The following is an 18,675-nucleotide window of genomic DNA, read 5'->3' as shown; positions in this document are numbered from 1 at the left end:
TTTTGTTGTTGCCCTCAGATTTCTGCCTTCATTCAAACAAGGTGATCTGGTAGCCAAAATTAGAAAAGAGGAAAAAGTTTATTTTTCTCTCTTCTTGTTCCCTGTTTTACAGAATTGGTATTCTTCATTTCTCTGACAGTGACAACAGAGTAAAGTATGCTACCACCGAATCAGAGGGATCCCAGAGGTTTGGTCCCCGTATCGTTCTTAATGTATAAACTCAAGCAAGTTTTAATATCTCTGGACCTGTAAAATGAGGAATTCAATTAGGATTCTCTCCAGGGGTTAACAAACTACAAGTCTTTGCTGGTACTTGGCAACAATCAATGATCTATTGGCTGAAAATCATCTGGGTTACAAGGAATTCATCTTGCAACCCAAGGTTTTTTAATTCTTAGCTTCCTCATTATTACAATTCTGAAATCTGAGCCATGATTCCTCATCCTGGTAAGATGCTACTATGATAAAATAAAATGTACTTGTCAGTTCTTAATAAATATTTTATTTCATTTATGGCTGGAGGTATATATATTTTTCTAGTATATAAAATCAATAAATCCTTGCTAATTCTTTTTACAAAAAGACTTGCTATAAGATTAATTTTTAAAAAACCTTCTTTCATATATTTAAAATGATTCTATTTGGGAAAAAGATTTTTTTATATATCTAGCTATAAAATGAAAGACACTAGCTAATGTTTTGTAACCCTGAAGTATGAACATTCAAAAGTGAAATCTAATCTTCTATTGACCAATAGGATCATAAGTCATGATGATACACCAGCAAAATAAATCAATTTTTAACAAATATTTACTAAGCCCAGCATTATACTAACTTGCCAAAGTTGCCTATCTTTCTTGAGATAAAATGTTGTACTATGATCCCTGAAGAAAAACCAATTTGCTCTAGTAATGGCTTTATATAACACATGAACTCAGTGTCTCTGTCCCCTGCCCCACCTCTATCTTTCTAAGAGTATTTGGGGGCTAAGAGTCACAAGGAAAGACCTTGTATCAGTGTTCTAGATAAAGAAAAGAGCAGCGGACTTTGGATGCTAAAATTCTCATTCGCCACTTCTAAGATTCAAGGCCTCTAAAGCCTACAACTATTATGTAATGTAAAGGAAAAGGAGATTAAATTTTGAGAGTGAATTCTACTTTGTATTATGTTGAGACTTCAACATAAGAGCTGCTGCTTCTGGACAAAAGGAATGTAGTTCAGATTAAAATGAAAAGAAAAAAAAAAGCATTCCTATGCATTTCTTGAGCCCTGGTACATTTATTGTGCATTCCTACCTTGCATAACAAATTTATCGAACACTGTACCTATACCCTCAATTTCACTCTTAGAACAATAATATTAAATGTCTACCTAAGATCATTAACGAGAACTGAAATATTTGGGGGGCCACTACAAAAACAGGAAACAGGGGGATGTGGGGGGAATGACAGCACATAACATACATTCTGGTCTTTAGAGTTATAGTCAACAGAAAGAAGCTCAACAGATATACTTAAAAGTTACCTGCTCTGGAGTTTTGCACTATAAAATGCCTTTAATAGAGAACAACCAAAAAAACTCCATCTCTGATTGTTCCCACTTTTCCCATTTGGAAATGGGGAGTCCTCACTGTATATTTTTGAAAGGGGGAAGTTGCACACTGAAAATATCAGATTATTTTTTGAATAGTCACATTCAAAAATGACTGCCTATAAGACATTCCCTTGACATTATATACAATATATACAGTAAATATATATAAATACATATAAAATAGATACCTTTGTTTTTCAACTGTTCAGTGAAAAAATGGTCACTATTATCTTACTAGTCCTCCCAAGCAATACTGTGGAGCTTTAATTTTTTTTTTTCCTAACACTGTCATTAAATCCTACCTACTTTTCTGTGGTCTACTTCATTTCCATGGTTATAAATTCAGTTCAATATTTATACCTCCAAAATACTTACACCTTCTAAAAAGAGGACTTTTGACCACTATATCATAGTCACTTTGCTTAATGTAGTTCAGAAGCTAATGACCATACCCCTTTATTTATCAATGTCCTGCCAGGAGGACTGTCAGTCTTTTCCTCACTGCCACCTCCCGGTACTGGCCCAGAGGCACCACCTCGTGGTCAGCAATAAGAAGTATTCTTTGCACCGTCTCATTTCTTTCCCTTTGGGAGAACAGTTTTTTGGTTTTGCTGAAGCTCTCAACTAATTCAATCTTAGAAATTTCCCTTTCATTTGAACACATACATCTTCTTCAAACCCTTTTCTCTGTCTTCCATATATAGTCAGGAACTTCAAAAACATTCCCTTTCTTTCTGTCCATCAAAATAAGTCCTTAACTGCAGCCTAATGCAGACATACTGCTTTTCCTGAATCCACTTATAAGCAGGAAATAGTGAGACTTGAAGCAAAATTAGACTTAAAATTGAACCAGAATCACTAACCTCAAACTTTCCTTCCAGAAACTCCGAAGTTTGAATCTACCTTCTCATTTCTCTATAATTAAGCTTACTTTTAAACCAGAATTTAAGGCAAACAAAATCTACATACTCATTGTTAATGTTTTATATAATAAGGGGTATTTCAAAAGCATTTATCTGTATTATTTCATTATGTAGAACAATACAATAGTAGAATAGTATACACAATATTTCAAGTAGATTTTGGCTGAACAGACCCTTTGAGCTAGCCTTGGATTCTACAACCACTTCTAACACTAAAATTCAATATGACTTTTCCCAGGGAAATGATCAAATGTTACTTCTAAATTGGATGAACTGCCTGTCTATATTATATGACAGTAACTTCTTAGCTGAGTTCCCTGATGCCTCAGTTGATTTGTTTTTCCTATTTTATTCCATCTTGAATGTGACTATTCAAAAAATAATCTGATATTTTCAGTGTGCAACTTCCCCCTTTCAAAAATATACAGTGAGGACTCCCCATTTCCAATCATATAAAAAGGTTTTAGTTTCACATTCATATTGCTAAACCAATAGATAATCATATACTTTCGAACCCCATTACTTTTATTACTTTTCCTAAAGGTCTTAGTCTTGATACAGATTATGATTAGGACCTAGGTTCTTATGGGGGATATAAAGATACTTAATGCATGGCTCTAGCTCTCAGAAACTCACAATTAGGGTTGGTGTTTGTTTTTAAAACACATCTCAATTATTTTGAAACTTGGGATCTGCAAGCATTGTGTTGCATGACGATGTAGAAGATCTATACCGACTGGGCTTCATATTCTGAAGATATTCTCCAGGGAGCATGTTCTCTATTAAGCCCTTGTAATAATAAATCTAACCCATACTTAGTTCTCTCTTCTCTGAAATTCTACTGCCCTTACTTTCTGTAACATGTTATTATCGTTATAAGAGTGCTGTGTATATTAATCATCTTAGCACTTCAGGGCCAAGGGTGGCTAAATTAACTGTCTCAGTGGTGAACAACTTATCAATTTACTCTGGTGTGCTGTACAAAATACTTAATTTTCTGTGTGACATGAAAAAAAACACTGGGAAGTACAAGTTTAATCTATGGTATTTTCAAATTAGTAGTAACAGTAACTATTATTTGATGCAATGCCCTCATATTGAAAATGAAGGAAATGAAACCTAGAGACTCTAATTTGTTTAAGGTCACACTGATATTTAATAACAAAAACAAAACTAAAACCAAAGGCTTCTGGTTCCTGACTTTGAGGCTTAGTTATATCACAGTTTCTTTAATTGCCATTTATGTAAATCTTGACCACCCTCCCATCAAAACTTCAGAGTCTTTGAGAGCTAAGGCTGTATAACATGATTAATACGCATCTCTCCTCTCTCTCATGGTACTAGTCTCCAAATTTTGGAATACTTAAGAGATACTTGGTGGTGGAATAAAAGGCTCTGTTGTAAAGAAGTGATCCATTTAATGAAAAAGACAACTAAGACGCATCTATTTAGAAATGTATCTAATAGTATAAATATGCTTAATCATATATGCGCCTACATAGAATGTGAGAAAGAACAAAAACACTTTGGGAGAAAGGGCAACCTGAAACTACTTCTTAGAATCAGTAACTTAACATGAGATGAAACTAGTACCATGGAGACCAAGCAACAGAAATTTCAATGGTGCATTTACGTTCAAATTTTAGAGCTTCAACTTCTGTGTGAGACCAAAGGAAGAAATGTTTATTTGGAGCAAAATTTATATTTTGGGTAGCTCATTACCTAATTTAACTTCTAAGGTAAGTTTAGTTGAACACCATGGGTACATGGAATCTTGAATAGGCCAGGAGATTGTGTTCGTTTGCCCAGGTTAGTATGATGCCCCGATATATCCCAAAGTAATTTGGGGAGTAATAAAGAAGTATTAGCAAAGTCCTCTTGGGGGACTGGGGAGAAAGGAGAAAATATTCAACTTCCCCATTTGGAGAATTACCGATATTCCAGCAAGTAGTGGGGACAACAATATTAATGGGCCAAGCCCTCAATCTTGGGGTTTGTCCTATGAAACTGATTGCTGCAAAAGATAGGCTAAATCTACTTAAAATTAGGCCTAAGAATCACCCCCAGAAAACATCTTTTGTTGCTCAGATGTGGCCTCTCTAAGCCAACCTGCCAGGGGAACTCACTACTCTCCCCAACACATGGGACATGACTCCCAGGGGTGTAAATCTCCCTGGCAATATGGGACAGAACTCCTTGTAGGTGCCGGGACCCAGCATCAAGGGACTGAGAAAGCCTTCTTGACCAAAAGAGGGAAGAGAGAAATGAGACAAAATAAAGTTTCAGTGGCTAAGAGATTTCAAACAGAGTTGAGAATTAATCTTGAAGATTATTCTTATGCATTATACAGATACTCCTTTTTAGTTTATGGAATCTTGGAGTTATTGGAAGGAAGTACCTGAAACTGTTGAACTGTGTTCCAATAGCCTTAACTCTTGAAGATGACTGTATAAAGATATAAATTTTACAATGTGACTGTGTGATTGTGAAAACCTTGTGTCTATGGCTCCTTTTATCCAGGGTTTGGACAGATGAGAAAAAAAAAGGATAAAAAAAATAATAGTGGGATATGGGGTAAAGTAAATTGGAAAGATGGAAGTACTAGTATTCAATAAGAGGGAAGGGTAAGGAGCATGGGAGGTATGAATTTTTTCTTTTTTCTGGAGTGATACAAATGTTCTAAAAAATGTTCATGGTGATGAATACACAACTATACGATGATACTGTGAGCCACTGATTGTACACCAGGTATAGTATGTGCTTGAAAATTTGTCGATAAAAATATTTAAAAAAATAAAAATAATAATGTGTTTAGCTCAAATTCTCACTAGTAAGAACTGTTTCAAATATTGCTCATTACTCATTAGGCACATTCAGACAAAAGGCTATGCTTTATGGCCTTGATTTTCATTATCATCTTCTCACCTTAACAATGCTAAGAAAAAACAATTTTGCAGTAAAATTTCTTTATAGAGAAGGCCTCTGAGATCTTTCCACTTACTCTTCCATCTGCCTGGCATGCCAGCTCCCTCAGAAACTTTTTGGAATGAGTTAGGGTATAAATTTGTCTCTCCTTTTCATCTCATCATCCATTCAAGATATTTGATAAAACTTATGAGTGCCTATTATGTGTAAAACAATCTGAAAAATGCTGTGGTGGATATAAAGATGCCCCTTCTTCAGATTTCTGAATGCTTTACTCCTTAACACCCTTCAGGATTTTGCTCATGTATCACCCCCTCAGTGAGGTCTTTCCAGACCACTCTACTGAAAACTTCCTGCCCTAGAACTCCTTATCTTCCTTCACAACTGTCATATTGTATTTTTTACTTATATGCTTTCTTCATTTCTCCTTACCATACTTACTCTCTGGGGGAAAAGATTTTTATCTGTTTTATTTGCTCATATATGCTTAGCCCCTATAGCAGGGGTTGGCAAAGTATGGGCTACAGTCCAGATTCCATCCACCATAGCCAAACCCAGACATGAACATTCATTTGCATGTTGTTTATGGTTGCCTTCATACTATGGCTATAGAGTTGAATAACTGCAACGCCAAAAATATTAGCTTTCTGGCCCTCTCCAAACAAGATCCCTAATCTAAAGCAATGCTAGGTCAAAAACTCGATAAAAATTTAATCAAAGGATGTATGAATGGAGGACAGGGGCAAGATGGCAATTTAGTGAGGTGTGGAATTTAGTTTGCCCTCCATAGCAGCTAGTAAATAAATAGCCAGGAACAGTACAGAACAAATGCTGGGGCCACATCAGTAACCAGACACATGGCATATACCAGTCTGGACAAGCTGGACCAGCTGACCCCATCCAGAACTGTAAGTCCCCCAAGCCACGGAGGCCAGTGCCCCTAGCCCTTGGGCACAGCAGGTTGGTTCCCCAAGGGGAAAGGAAACAGACATTATTAGTAACAAGGGTTAAACTCAACAAAGCTCCACTTGTGGAATTAATTAACAAATTCTGACTACTGAAAACAGGCCCCCAGCACAGAGAAACCCGGAATAACTAGGAGCTTTTGCCACAGCAGAGAGGGGGCGGGACTGACAGGGAAAAAAACAAAAAAAACCTAAGGATTTTTGAGTTGGACAGCACAAAATACTACAAAAGGGCTTGGACCCAGGGTTCCAGGAAGATTGCAGAATAGAGGGTTCTAGGAAGATAGTGGAATAGGATAGGCTGAGTTCAATCCTGCTCTAAGGAACAGTTAGAGAAGGAATGTGAAAGTGAGTGAGACAGTGATTCCAGGGTGTAAGTGACCCGGGAGGGTCTTCTACACCACAAAGGGAGGCCCTGGTTACAAAAGCTGAAGAACTGAGACATGGAGAATTGGAGACTGTCCAGCTGGTGCAAAGAGTCTAATATGCCCTTTTCCAAACAGAAGGCTGAGCCTGCAGGAGTGCACAGATGGGGAGACCAGGACAAGGAATGCTCTACCTCTGTGTCCCCCATGCTGCACCCTGCTTCTGTGCTCCAAGATCTGCCTGAGCCGTACCACATACCCACGGCCCCCACACTGCAACTCTACAACCTCGCGACATGCACTCCAGGCTCAGAGGAACCAGAACAGTGTCCCCAACCTGTGCCCGAACCTGTGTTGTAATGCATCACTGTACTGTTATGCGCTGCCCTGCGCCCCACATCCTTCTCCACATCTACCCCACAAATACAAAGTTTTAGACTACTGAAGGAAATCAACTTCCAAAGTAAATCAATCAAGATATTTACATGCCACAAAGACATAAGAAGATCATTAAGCATATCATGATGCAGACAGATACAGCCCAGCCTAATGACCAAATTAAAACACCAGAGGAGACAGTCTTTGGAACAACTAATCAAAGATGTTCATAAAACTCTACTAAATAGGACTTCCGGAGAAGATGGCGGCTTAGTAAGACGCGCGGGTCTTAGTTCCTCCTCCAGAAAAGCAACTAAAGAAACAGAAACAATACGAAACAGCTCCCGGAGCCACGACAGAGACCAAAAAGACAGCATACCCCATTCTGGAAGGGCTGAAAGGGCAGGGAGAATCCGCTGCAGTGAGATACCCGAGGGGCACGCGTTTTCCTGGCCAGGGCGGCTGGCGACTGGGGTCCCCTCCACGCACGTGGCTCCCCGGTCTGACTGGGAACGTTGGATAGCGGGGCCCTCCCACCACGCTTGGCGTCTCGGGCCAGCTGGGCAATTTGGACTGGGATTCCCCCAAGCCGCGGCCGGCGACCCCCCCCTCCACGCGGTTTCCCGGGCCGACTGCAAGATTCGGATTGGCAAGTTAAAGGAGCCACAGCATCTTTTACTGGTGGGCCCCACAGACAGACGAGTGCCACGAGCGCCACCTACTGGGCAGGAAAAGAAAAACAGAGCCCAGAGATTTCACAGAAAAACCTTTCAACCAGCCGGGTCCCACACCCAGGGAAATCTGATCAAATGCCCACACACCAGCAGAAAATAATGGATGACGCTCGGAAAATTGAAGATATGGCCCAGTCAAAGGAACAAACCAATAGTTCAAATGAGATACAGGAGCTGAGACAACTAATGCTGAATATACGAACAGAAATGGAAAAACTCTTCAAAAACCAAATCAATAAATTGAGGGAGGACATGAAGAAGACATGGGCTGAACAAAAAGAAGAAATAGAAAATCTGAAAAAACAAATCACAGAACTTATGGGAGTGAAGGACAAAGAAGAAAAAATGGAAAAAACAATGGATACCTACAATGGTAGATCGAAAGAGACAGAAGCTACAATTAGTGAACTGGAGGATGGAACATCTGAATCCCAAAAAGAAACAGAAACTATAGGGAAAAGAATGGAAAAACTTGAGCAGGGGATCAGGGAACTGAATGACAATATGAAGCGCACAAATATACGTGTTGTGGGTGTCCCAGAAGGAGAAGAGAAGGGAAAAGGAGGAGAAAAACTAATGGAAGAAATTATCACTGAAAACTTCCCAACTCTTATGAAAGACCTAAAATTACAGATCCAAGAAGTGCAGCGCACCCCAAAGAGAATAGACCCAAATAGGCGTTCTCCAAGACACTTACTAGTTAGAATGTCAGAGGTCAAAGAGAAAGAGAGGATCTTGAAAGCAGCAAGAGAAAAACAATCTGTCACATACAAGGGAAACCCAATAAGACTATGTGTAGATTTCTCAGCAGAAACCATGGAAGCTAGAAGACAGTGGGATGATATATTTAAATTACTAAAAGAGAAAAACTGCCAACCAAGACTCCTATATCCAGCAAAATTGTCCTTCAAAAATGAAGGAGAAATTAAAACATTTATAGACAAAAAGTCACTGAGAGAATTTGTGACCAAGAGACCAGCTCTGCAAGAAATACTAAAGGGAGCACTAGAGTCAGATATGAAAATACAGAAGAGAGATGTATGGAGTAAAGTGTAGAAAGAAGGAAAATCAGTTATGATATATATAATACAAAAGCCAAAATGGTAGAGGAAAATATTATCCAAACAGTAATAACACTAAAAGTTAATGGACTGAATTTCCCAATCAAAAGACATAGAATGGCAGAATGGATTACGACCCAGCAATACCACTGCTGGGTATCTACTCGGGGGACTTGAGGGCAGGGACACGGACGGACATTTGCACACCGGTGTTTGTGGCAGCATTATCTACAATTGCAAAGAGATGGAAACAGCCAAAATGTCCATCAACAGACAAGTGGCTAAACAAACTGTGGCGTATACCTACGATGGAATATTATGCAGCTTTAAGACAGACTAAACTTATGAAGCATGTAATAACATGGATGGATCTGGGGAACATTATGCTGAGTGAGTCTAGCCGGGGACTGGAGGACAAATACTGTATGGTCCCACTGATGTGAACTGACATTCGAGAATCAGCTTGGAATATATCATTGGTAACAGAGACCAGCAGGAGTTGGAAACAGGGTAAGATAACAGGTAATTGGAGCTGAAGGGATACAGACTGTGCAACAGGACAGTGAACCTTACTGAACATTCTGTACTCCTTGATCACTGGTTGCCCAATCTCTGTCCACTTTCTATCTCCTGGTCACCTATGCTCTTGAATTTAATTCTTATAGTTTGCTCATGACAGTTAGTTCATATTAGACCATGCAGTGTTTGTCCTTTTGTTTCTGGCTCATTTCACTCGCATGATGTCCTCAAGGCTCATTCATCTCACTGAGTGCCTCACAACTTCATTCCTTTCTGTGGCCCCACAGTGTCCCATTGTATGTATACCCCACAGTCAGTGGGCTCGTGGGCCTCTATCCATTGGCAGTTGTGAATGGTGCGTCCGTGGACATCGGTGTGCGGGTGCCTATTTGTGTCCCTGCTTTCAGTTCTTCTGAGTATATAACTAGTAGCAAGACTGCAGGATCAGATGGCAATCCTATACTTAACTTCTTATGGAACGAATTAGCGCCATTATAGTGGGGTACTGTTATCTCATTTTGGTTTAAATTTGTAATTCTCTAATGCCTAATCAAGTTCAGCATATTTTCCTATGCTTATTAGCCATTTGTGAACACCTTAGTGAATGTCTATTAAATGTTCTGACCATTTAAAAAAAAAAAAAACTCTACTAAATAAAATTAATGGGATGGCTAATGACATAAAGGTGATTAAGAAGACACTAGAAGAGCATAAAGAGGAATTTGAAAGAATAAATAGAAAAATAGCAAATATCACAGAGATTAAAGATGTCGCAGACCAAATAAAAAACATACTCGAGATACACAACAGCAAATTTGAAGAGGCAGAAGAAAGAATAAGCCAACTAGAAGACAGGACAACTGATTTTTAACACTCAAAACAGCAAACGGTAAAAAAGGTAGAAAAATTTGAACTGGATCTGGAAACGATGGACAAAACAAAGCACACAAATATAAGAATCATCGGTGTTCCAGAAGGAGATGAGAAGAGAAAAGGGCTAGGAAGATTAGTGGACAATATAATGGGAGAAAGCTTCCCCACCCTTATAAAGACATGAATATGCAAATCAAATAAGCCCAATGACCTCCAAATAGAATAAATCTAAATATGCCTTCCCCAAGACACATACTAATCAGCCTGTCAAATGTTGAAAAGAAGCTGAAAACCTTGAAAGCAGCAAAAGAAAAACAACCTACCACATACATGGGAAACCACATAAATTTAGACTACTCAATCAGCACTATGGAGGCGAGAAGGCAGTGGTATGACATATTTAAGATTCTGAAAGAGAAAGACTTCCAGCCAAGAATTCTGTACCCAGCCAAACTGTCCTTCAAAACTGATGGAGAGATTACAATTTTCACAGACAAACAAATCCTGAAAGAATCTGTCAACAAGAGATCAGTTCTACAAGAAACACTAAAGGGAGTTCTAACTGCTGGAAAAAAAAAAAAGGAGAAGGTCTGGAGGAGGGCACAGAATTGAAGAGTACCAGTAAGGGTAACTTAAAGGATAAAAAGAGAAAGTGGTAAAAGCATAGGTCTGACAAACAAAATACAAAGGATAAGATGGTGGATTCAAGAAATGCCTTTTCAGTAATAACTCTGAATGTTAATGAATTAAACTTACCAATTAAAAGATACAAATTGGCAGAATGGATTAAGACCAGAGTCGTAATTATTATTTCTGGATTTTGAGAGACTGTTCTTATATATGTATAACCTGGTATGCAGAGATAAAAATAAAGCCAATCAGGTCAGAATTAAGGTAATTCAGAACACAGAAGTAAGGAAGACATTGTCTATATTTTAAAGCCTCACCTACTCTTTGAGACCAGGGGAAGCGGGATTTATTTTGTCCAGAGTCTAAGTTTTCTATGGTACATGGTCTGGCTCAACCTGTCCAAATGGCTCATTTAAAAAGATGACGCACAAGGAGCCCAGAATAAAAATGAGGGCCTTTGATCCTCTATAGTTTAGTGTAATGCCTGGATATATTCCAGAATGTGTTGAGCAGATAATCAAAAAGTACTGGCAGATGGATTCTGGAACTTAGTTCCTTCTTTCTACCCCTTTTTACTGATAGTCCTCCCAACATGAAAAAGTTAGAATGGGCATAGCCCAAATGCCCCTGAAGAGTGCAAGAAGGATCAAAGGTGATGGTGAAGTTGTACAGAGAAGGTGGGGTTTAACAAACGAGTATGATTGCTGAGTCACTGTACTGAAACTTCTTTGGTCTCCAGTATCTTAAAGCAGCTACAGCTTTTTTAGCTAAAAGTTGTGGAGTTGTGGCCCCTGCAAAACTCTGAAATCTGTTCTACAACTAATTGTTATGCTTTGAAATTTATTGCTTTTTTGTACATATGTTATTTTTCACAAAAAAGAAAAAAAATGATGATAAAAAATATATATGCTTCTTCTAGCCTCCAATGTTTTAGGGTAGCTAGACTAGAAGGAAAAATCTGAGATGATGGTATGGTGGCCCATGACAAACTCTGGGATCTGTCCTATAACTACTTGTTGAGGAGTGTTTTGAAAATTATTTATTTTTTCTTTCTTTGCTTTGTATATATGTTACATTATACAATTAAAAAAAGTTAAAAAAATATAAAATGCATGAACAAACTAACAAACATTGGAGATTAACATTTCTGATTCCACTGTTTTCTATAAAGGATATAAAAGAGCGTGAAAAAGGAGATATCACCATTAAAGCTTTCATTACACTTAAACAAGTTTACCCTTCTATCTGTACAATTTTTCAGATTCCACTGATATCTATACATCATAGAATCAAAGAACATAACTGACAGAAGATCAGATAGTTAAGTGAATTGCCTAAAGACATTCAGCTAGTAAATGGCAAATCTAGGATCAGAACTCTTTTTTTTTTTTAACTGTATTCTATTATACTCAAATTTTAATGAAACAATCATTTTTCCACTCTTGCACTTGAGGGTGAAAATATGACTTCATGATGTCACAAATAATCTTAGAGGTTAAAAATCTGACTAACCATAAAACAATTATATGCAAAAACTCGAAGGAACCAAACCAAGTGAAACTATTCCGAATCTGCAGGCCTAATTCTATTGTCCCTTTCTCCCCTTGATATTATTACTTTATCTTTAAACACTAACACTATCCTAATACTGTTACACATTTGTATATTACATTGAAATTTCAAAACATTTACTCAATCTCAGTTTACTATGAAATGTATACTTAATCTCTCAGTCACTATGGATCTTACCGTTCCTTCAAATCATGGTCTCTCTTTAATCTGTCAGGAAAATACGTATTCAATAGCCATCTCTTGAAGGTGCATTTTTTCATCATGCCTCCTGTTGTAATAATTCAGTAGTTTTTCTAAGATGCTTTATGCTTTTGTATAAAATCTGTATCAAGCTTCATTATCCTTCTCTTCAAAGAGACCCCCTTTCTTGGTGTCAGATACTGCTAATGAACTGCCCCTTTCCTTCATAATCTTTCATAATTAAGACCTTCATAATCTTTCAACCTGTTTATAGTTATTTCTCTTGCTTTTATCTCTCCAACTGCTCACCTAAAGGCTCTGTTTAAGGCTAATGCCCTGGTTTCAGCCACGATAATTTCTTGCCTAGCATCTACAGCAGACTCCTAGTCTCCCAACTTCCACACTTCAACCCTTGCTCCCCTATATCTATTTGCTAATTGCTCATTAGTCGTGGACAAACAAGCTAAGGGCATAAGCATTAGACATGAGAAATTCAAATATAAATAAAACACAATTTCTGCCTTTATGTCATTCTCTCCTCTTCACTTTCACTGTCATTTTCTTGATACAAACTACTGTCATCTCTCAGACTGCTTAAGAGTTGTGATCAAGTTATGGAACTTTATATTCACCATAGCATTTTCCAGAATGTATTGCATACAACAGGCACTCATAAGTTTGATCAAATATGTTGAATGGATGACAAAATGAAAGGGAGAGACAAATTTATACCCTACCTCATTCCAAAAAGTATCTGAGGGAGCTAACACGCATGTTTATTTGGCCACTCTAAGTAAGTTACAGTAGCTACTGTATTAGTCAGGGTTTTCTAGGGAAACAGAACTAATAAGCATCATACTATCCCACCAGTAAGTTTTATTTTCCTTGCTCACAGTCATTCCCCTACCTGAAATAGCCCTTCTCCCACCCCAATGTACTCACATATCTATTTAAATCCTGTTTCTCTTACAAGACCCTAGAAAAAAATAGGAAAAAAAAAAATAGACCCAACTAGAAACATCCACCTCCCTTCTCTAAGCTTTTTATTCACTTGAACTTAAAATGAGTTTTTTCTTTTCAACTTTTCAGTACCAGTTACCATATAGACACTGCCTTATATTTTTGCCATATCTCCAACTCGACTATGATTCTAGGATCATAACTTTTTCAGGGATAACCTGGAGAACTTCACAGGTAAACTGTAAGTATGAGATGAACAATCTCATGATGTAGCCATTTTTAATGTTACAAAGGCATCTGAAAAAGACTATCTTCTATAAAAATACTAACCCTGAACTTTCATAAATCAAATGTCATTAGCTGAATGTTTCTATCCTAATATAAAATACAAAAGACATAAACATTTTAAACTACAGAAAGAAAAGCCCATTAAGTCACTGTACTTTTTTTTATATCTCTCAATTACGTAGATCAATGTCCAATATGTAAGAATGCAGGGACAGTATGGAATATTGGATAAAAGCAGTCTTGGAAGTCAGATAGTGCCTGACCCACAGTATTTACTAAAAAATATCTAATAAAAAAATGAACAGCCTAGAGTAACAAGTTCAGTTCTTAAACACTTTCGTCGTAAAGTATATTAATTGTGAAGCCATGGGCACACTTAACTTGCCTATGCCTCTGCTATCTCATCTGTAAAAAGGAGAAAATACATTCAAGATATGGCTACATTACAATTAATGAAAAAAAACATAAAGGGTTTTAAAACAGTGCCTGCCACATAATAAACATACAATAAATGTTAGCTCTCATTATCATCACTAGCACTAGATACCACCAGGGACTCCTAAGTATCTCTCAATTTTTTTAAAAGTATACTTTTAAGGTAAAATAAATTATAATAGAAATTTAAATACTTTCATATTATCCCACTCAATATATAAAAATGTTAACACAAATTATTGCAGTCATCTGTTGTAATACTATGCATCAGTAAAAACCTATACTTAAAGAATATGAATAGATATGGGAAAATACCCTCAATAGTATTTTAATCAAAAAGGACTACAATATTGTTCATTTAATAAGATTGATTTTAAAGATACATGTAAATTCTTCTATATATTTTTCATATGTAAATAACATATTACAAAAACATCAAAATAATGGCAGTTGTAAATGTTTTTCTTGTTTTTCAGTCTTTTTCACCGAACAAAGGTTTCTTTCAAATTCAAAATATTTTGCTTAAACTGTCAATTGAATTCTAAGATCCTTTAAATGATGTAACAAAGTATATATGGCTTACATTTACTAATTATATATATATATTTCCTTTGAGAGATGAAAAATTTACATCACAAATATTATAGCAGACTGGATGTGTTAATAAGATTTTCTGTGGGAAAAAGACTCAAGTCAGCAAATCTGAAAAGAGAGGGAAGATAAAATCCCCATGTTCAACATTTCCATCTTTAGGTCAAAGCCATGCTTTGCACATAATAGGCACAAACAAATATTTACCAAATCTGAATTTAAACAAAAAAGGAACCTAGCTTAAATGTCAAGAATCTCCTTTAAAAACTGGACTGGTTATGTGGCAGATGGCTAAGGCAAAAGCAGGTGGCTTTCAACATGAATACACTGAAAAATCAACAGAACATTCTGTCTTAAGGCTGTGTTTGTGCACAAGTCTACAAGAATGCCATTAACTTACGCAGGACAGAAATATCAATGCACATAAACATTTATCACTAAAACATATTCATCAGCAGAATTTTTAGTTTAGAAAGATGTGTGTGTATGCGTGTGCGTATACACACACACACACAAAAAGAGGAGGGCCAATATTTAGAATTTGAAACCATCTCAAATACTAAGATAAGGCAAAGTGGAAGCTCTCCAGACTAATCGTCACTTAACCTATGTGTTATATATTATTGTACACCCTCCATTTTCCCTGAAAGACATAATCAAGGCTCCTGGCTAGTATTTACACATAATTCTTGCTCTCACACCAGTTTATTAGTTATGCCAATTATAATTGCATAATTTAACTAAATACCAAATAACAAGTCAGTCATAACCAGTATAAAAGGGATTGTTGTTTCTATGAAAACCAAGTAAAGTGCTCTAGAAAGAGTCAATAAAAGCAAATTGTTCAAAAAAAATTAAAGTGGGTAAGGTATTTCAAGAGAGTATTAAAATCAAAGATTTTGCTTCATACTGCTTCATAGTGACAACAGATTATTACTCTACTTTATAGAAATTAAAACTATAAATTACAGTCCATGCAATGTGAGTGTAATTTATGTAAGAAAGGCTCAGAATTCTAATCAGTATATCCATATTTATATTTTTAAAAATGTAAGGTCTTGGTTTTAAGTTTTAAAAAAATATTCGAAGTATATTCAAAACATATCACTTCTTGATAATCTACTTTAACTAACTTTATGAGTAACTGAATATTTGATCCCAATTATGAAGGCAACTACAGTACTTAGGATCTAGCAATGTATTCTTCACAAAGGGAATATAACTCAAGACTTATAAGAAACAAAAAACTTATCGCCTTCAAAGAAAACTGTTGTGCATATAATATATGCTACTTTCTCACTGTTAGACTTCACAAAAGGAATATAACCCAGGATTTTAAAGAAGCAAATAAAAAACTTATCGCCTTCAAAGAAAACTGCTGTGCACATAATATATGTTACTTTCACACATTTAGACTTTAAAAATTTTAATTTACATCACTATTCTGACAGATTTAATTTCTTAGAGTGATTTACTGTGCATTAATAGTTTGTCCTTAATGTCAAATTTAAGAAGGTTTAGAGGTACTAGAGATTCAATATTTACATTTCTAGGCAAGTTAATATCTAATTAAATAAACTTAACTATGCCAGAAGCTGACAAAGAACAAAAGTGATTCAATGATCATAAAAGCCTTAGGGAATAAATAAAAGTAAAGCAGAACAATAGCTAGATGGTGACTTACAAGGCCAGACCTGGTCCACAAATGTGTTCTGTTTAACTTACAAAACCTGTAAAATATCACGATTATCTTTCATCTAAATTTCCAGTTTTTCTTGAAAAATCAGAAGCTCTAACATGACTGGGCCCACAATCCTCTATTAAAACAATAAGCTAAAGCTGGGAAGATGTGGCCCCTTGAGACAGGGCATGAAACAGGGCACGGACTTTTCAGTTTGCCCAGGTCTCAACCAAAACTGAGAGGTAAAGCAAGAGTTATATGGGAGGACTTTCCCCTAGTTCTCCCATGCAGATAGAGTTCTTAAAAAGTGTTCATTAATAGCAAATTATAATACTGTTGATGCTCTAGTATGAAAAGCAAAAGCTATACTGAATGCTGATGATGTAGTATGTATGAAAATTATACGCAATTTAGTATATCCCCATGATAAGCATAGATAAAACAGATTATAGAATTTTGCTCACCATTTTCATTAAGGTAAGAAAGCCATTTCCACATGTAAAACAGAAATAAAAATAACAATAACAAAAACTTCTTTGTTCCTCTACCAAAATCTGAGAATTTTAGTACATAAAGAGTACAAAAAGCAAACTTAAATATTAGCAAAAGAGTAGAACAAAATATAGCAATATGTTAGAAACAAAACAGGAATAAGCAATTATTCATTACCTAGAATTATTACTACTATTCATTCCATTTAGTTACAAAAGGGGAAACTATCTTTTACCACAACTTTGAGGTACCTGCTGAGATATCTCCTTTCAAGTACCTAAAGAAAATATTGGAGATTCCTAGATACAGAGAACAGTAGATTAGCAGAAAAAGAAAACCCAAAGGCTTACCCGCTCTGTAGCTGCCTCCTCTCCTGGCACACATGCAGCAGCAGCACAAGCAATTTCCATCATAGCTGAGCTGGTAGGAGCATCTGTAGTGGATGAAGACCTGGGCCGGCCTGACTGCATAACAGCTGCCATCTCCTGGCCAGATCTCCTATTGATTTGGGGACTTCCCTTTGGGGCTTCTGGCTTGCCCCGCCTGCTATGCAAGCTGGTCCCTCTCTTCATCTTGGGTGGCACTCGGATCTGCTGCAGAACTCGATTCAGAGCTGTGGGGTGGGTGGAGACACCATCAATCTCAGCACATGCATTCTGGCTTTCCAAATCCATTTCAGGTTCTGGCTCTGCCTGGATTTGCTGTACATCATGTGGAGACACTGATGACCTCCTGCGCTGATGCTGAAAGAGATGCTTCAGGCCTTGGCCAATCACATTAATGTTCTCCAATGCATTGTGGGTCATTTTAGACAACTTTTGTTCGGATTCTGTCTGCTTTCTGGCCTCTGCATCTTGGGGTTTGCCTCCAGGATCAGGGTCCTCATATAACTGTTCACTCCCTGAAGGCTCCATCAGTAGATTTAATATACTTATTTGCAAACTCAAAGCGATTAAACACACCAAGACTGTCAAATTAGGAAGGCATTTGCTTTGCTTCAACAGTGACTACACGTGCAGCTGTGAGACGGAGGCTTCATGCCTAGCTATGTTTAAAAAAAAAAAAAAAGAACTTTATATTATAAATTCATGCAAAAACTCCATTGTTAAAACAAAGAAAAACATGCTGCTAGCCAAACAAGCAGATATTATCATTAAGCAATCTTTAATCAAAAGATTAAAATACATTTTTCTAGAATACTAGGTAATGATGCTTTCCTAGAATAGGGAACAAGTACACAGGGAATGAAAACTGCAGTGTTAAAAAAATAACACTCTACAAGTTATAACATGAATAATTAAATACTAGAGGAGCCATCTTGAAGTGGACACCTAACAGCAAGTGACAGAACAGCCACTGCTTGGGAAATAAAGAGAGAATAGACCATCAATACGTTCAGCTTAAGTGAGACAATTTAATACTTCTCATTCATAACTACTGTTAATTATATATATGCTGAAACCTGGAAAAGTAAATTCAAAGTATAATAGTGAGAAGTAGATATACTGAC

The 18,675-nt window shown here is 36.8% G+C and overlaps 1 protein-coding gene across 17 annotated transcripts in view; it reads right to left on the bottom strand.

The window, feature by feature from the left end:
- TMCC1 (transmembrane and coiled-coil domain family 1) overlaps positions 1 to 18,675 on the bottom strand; it is a 390,104-nt gene that overhangs the window by 201,272 nt on the left and 170,157 nt on the right. For all 17 annotated transcript variants that reach the window (XM_077116458.1, XM_077116460.1, XM_077116461.1 and 14 more), the window contains one exon: positions 17,516 to 18,206. In XM_077116458.1, coding sequence (XP_076972573.1) covers positions 17,516 to 18,079 — 564 coding nt within the window. In that variant the 5' untranslated portion in view covers positions 18,080 to 18,206. The remainder of the gene's footprint in view (positions 1 to 17,515; positions 18,207 to 18,675) is intronic.

Source organism: Tamandua tetradactyla, chromosome 9 (assembly GCF_023851605.1).
Source record: "Tamandua tetradactyla isolate mTamTet1 chromosome 9, mTamTet1.pri, whole genome shotgun sequence".
In the NCBI taxonomy this organism is placed as follows: domain Eukaryota; kingdom Metazoa; phylum Chordata; class Mammalia; order Pilosa; family Myrmecophagidae; genus Tamandua; species Tamandua tetradactyla.
Note: the sequence above shows the minus strand (reverse complement) of the source record. Positions and strands in the feature narration are given on the sequence as shown.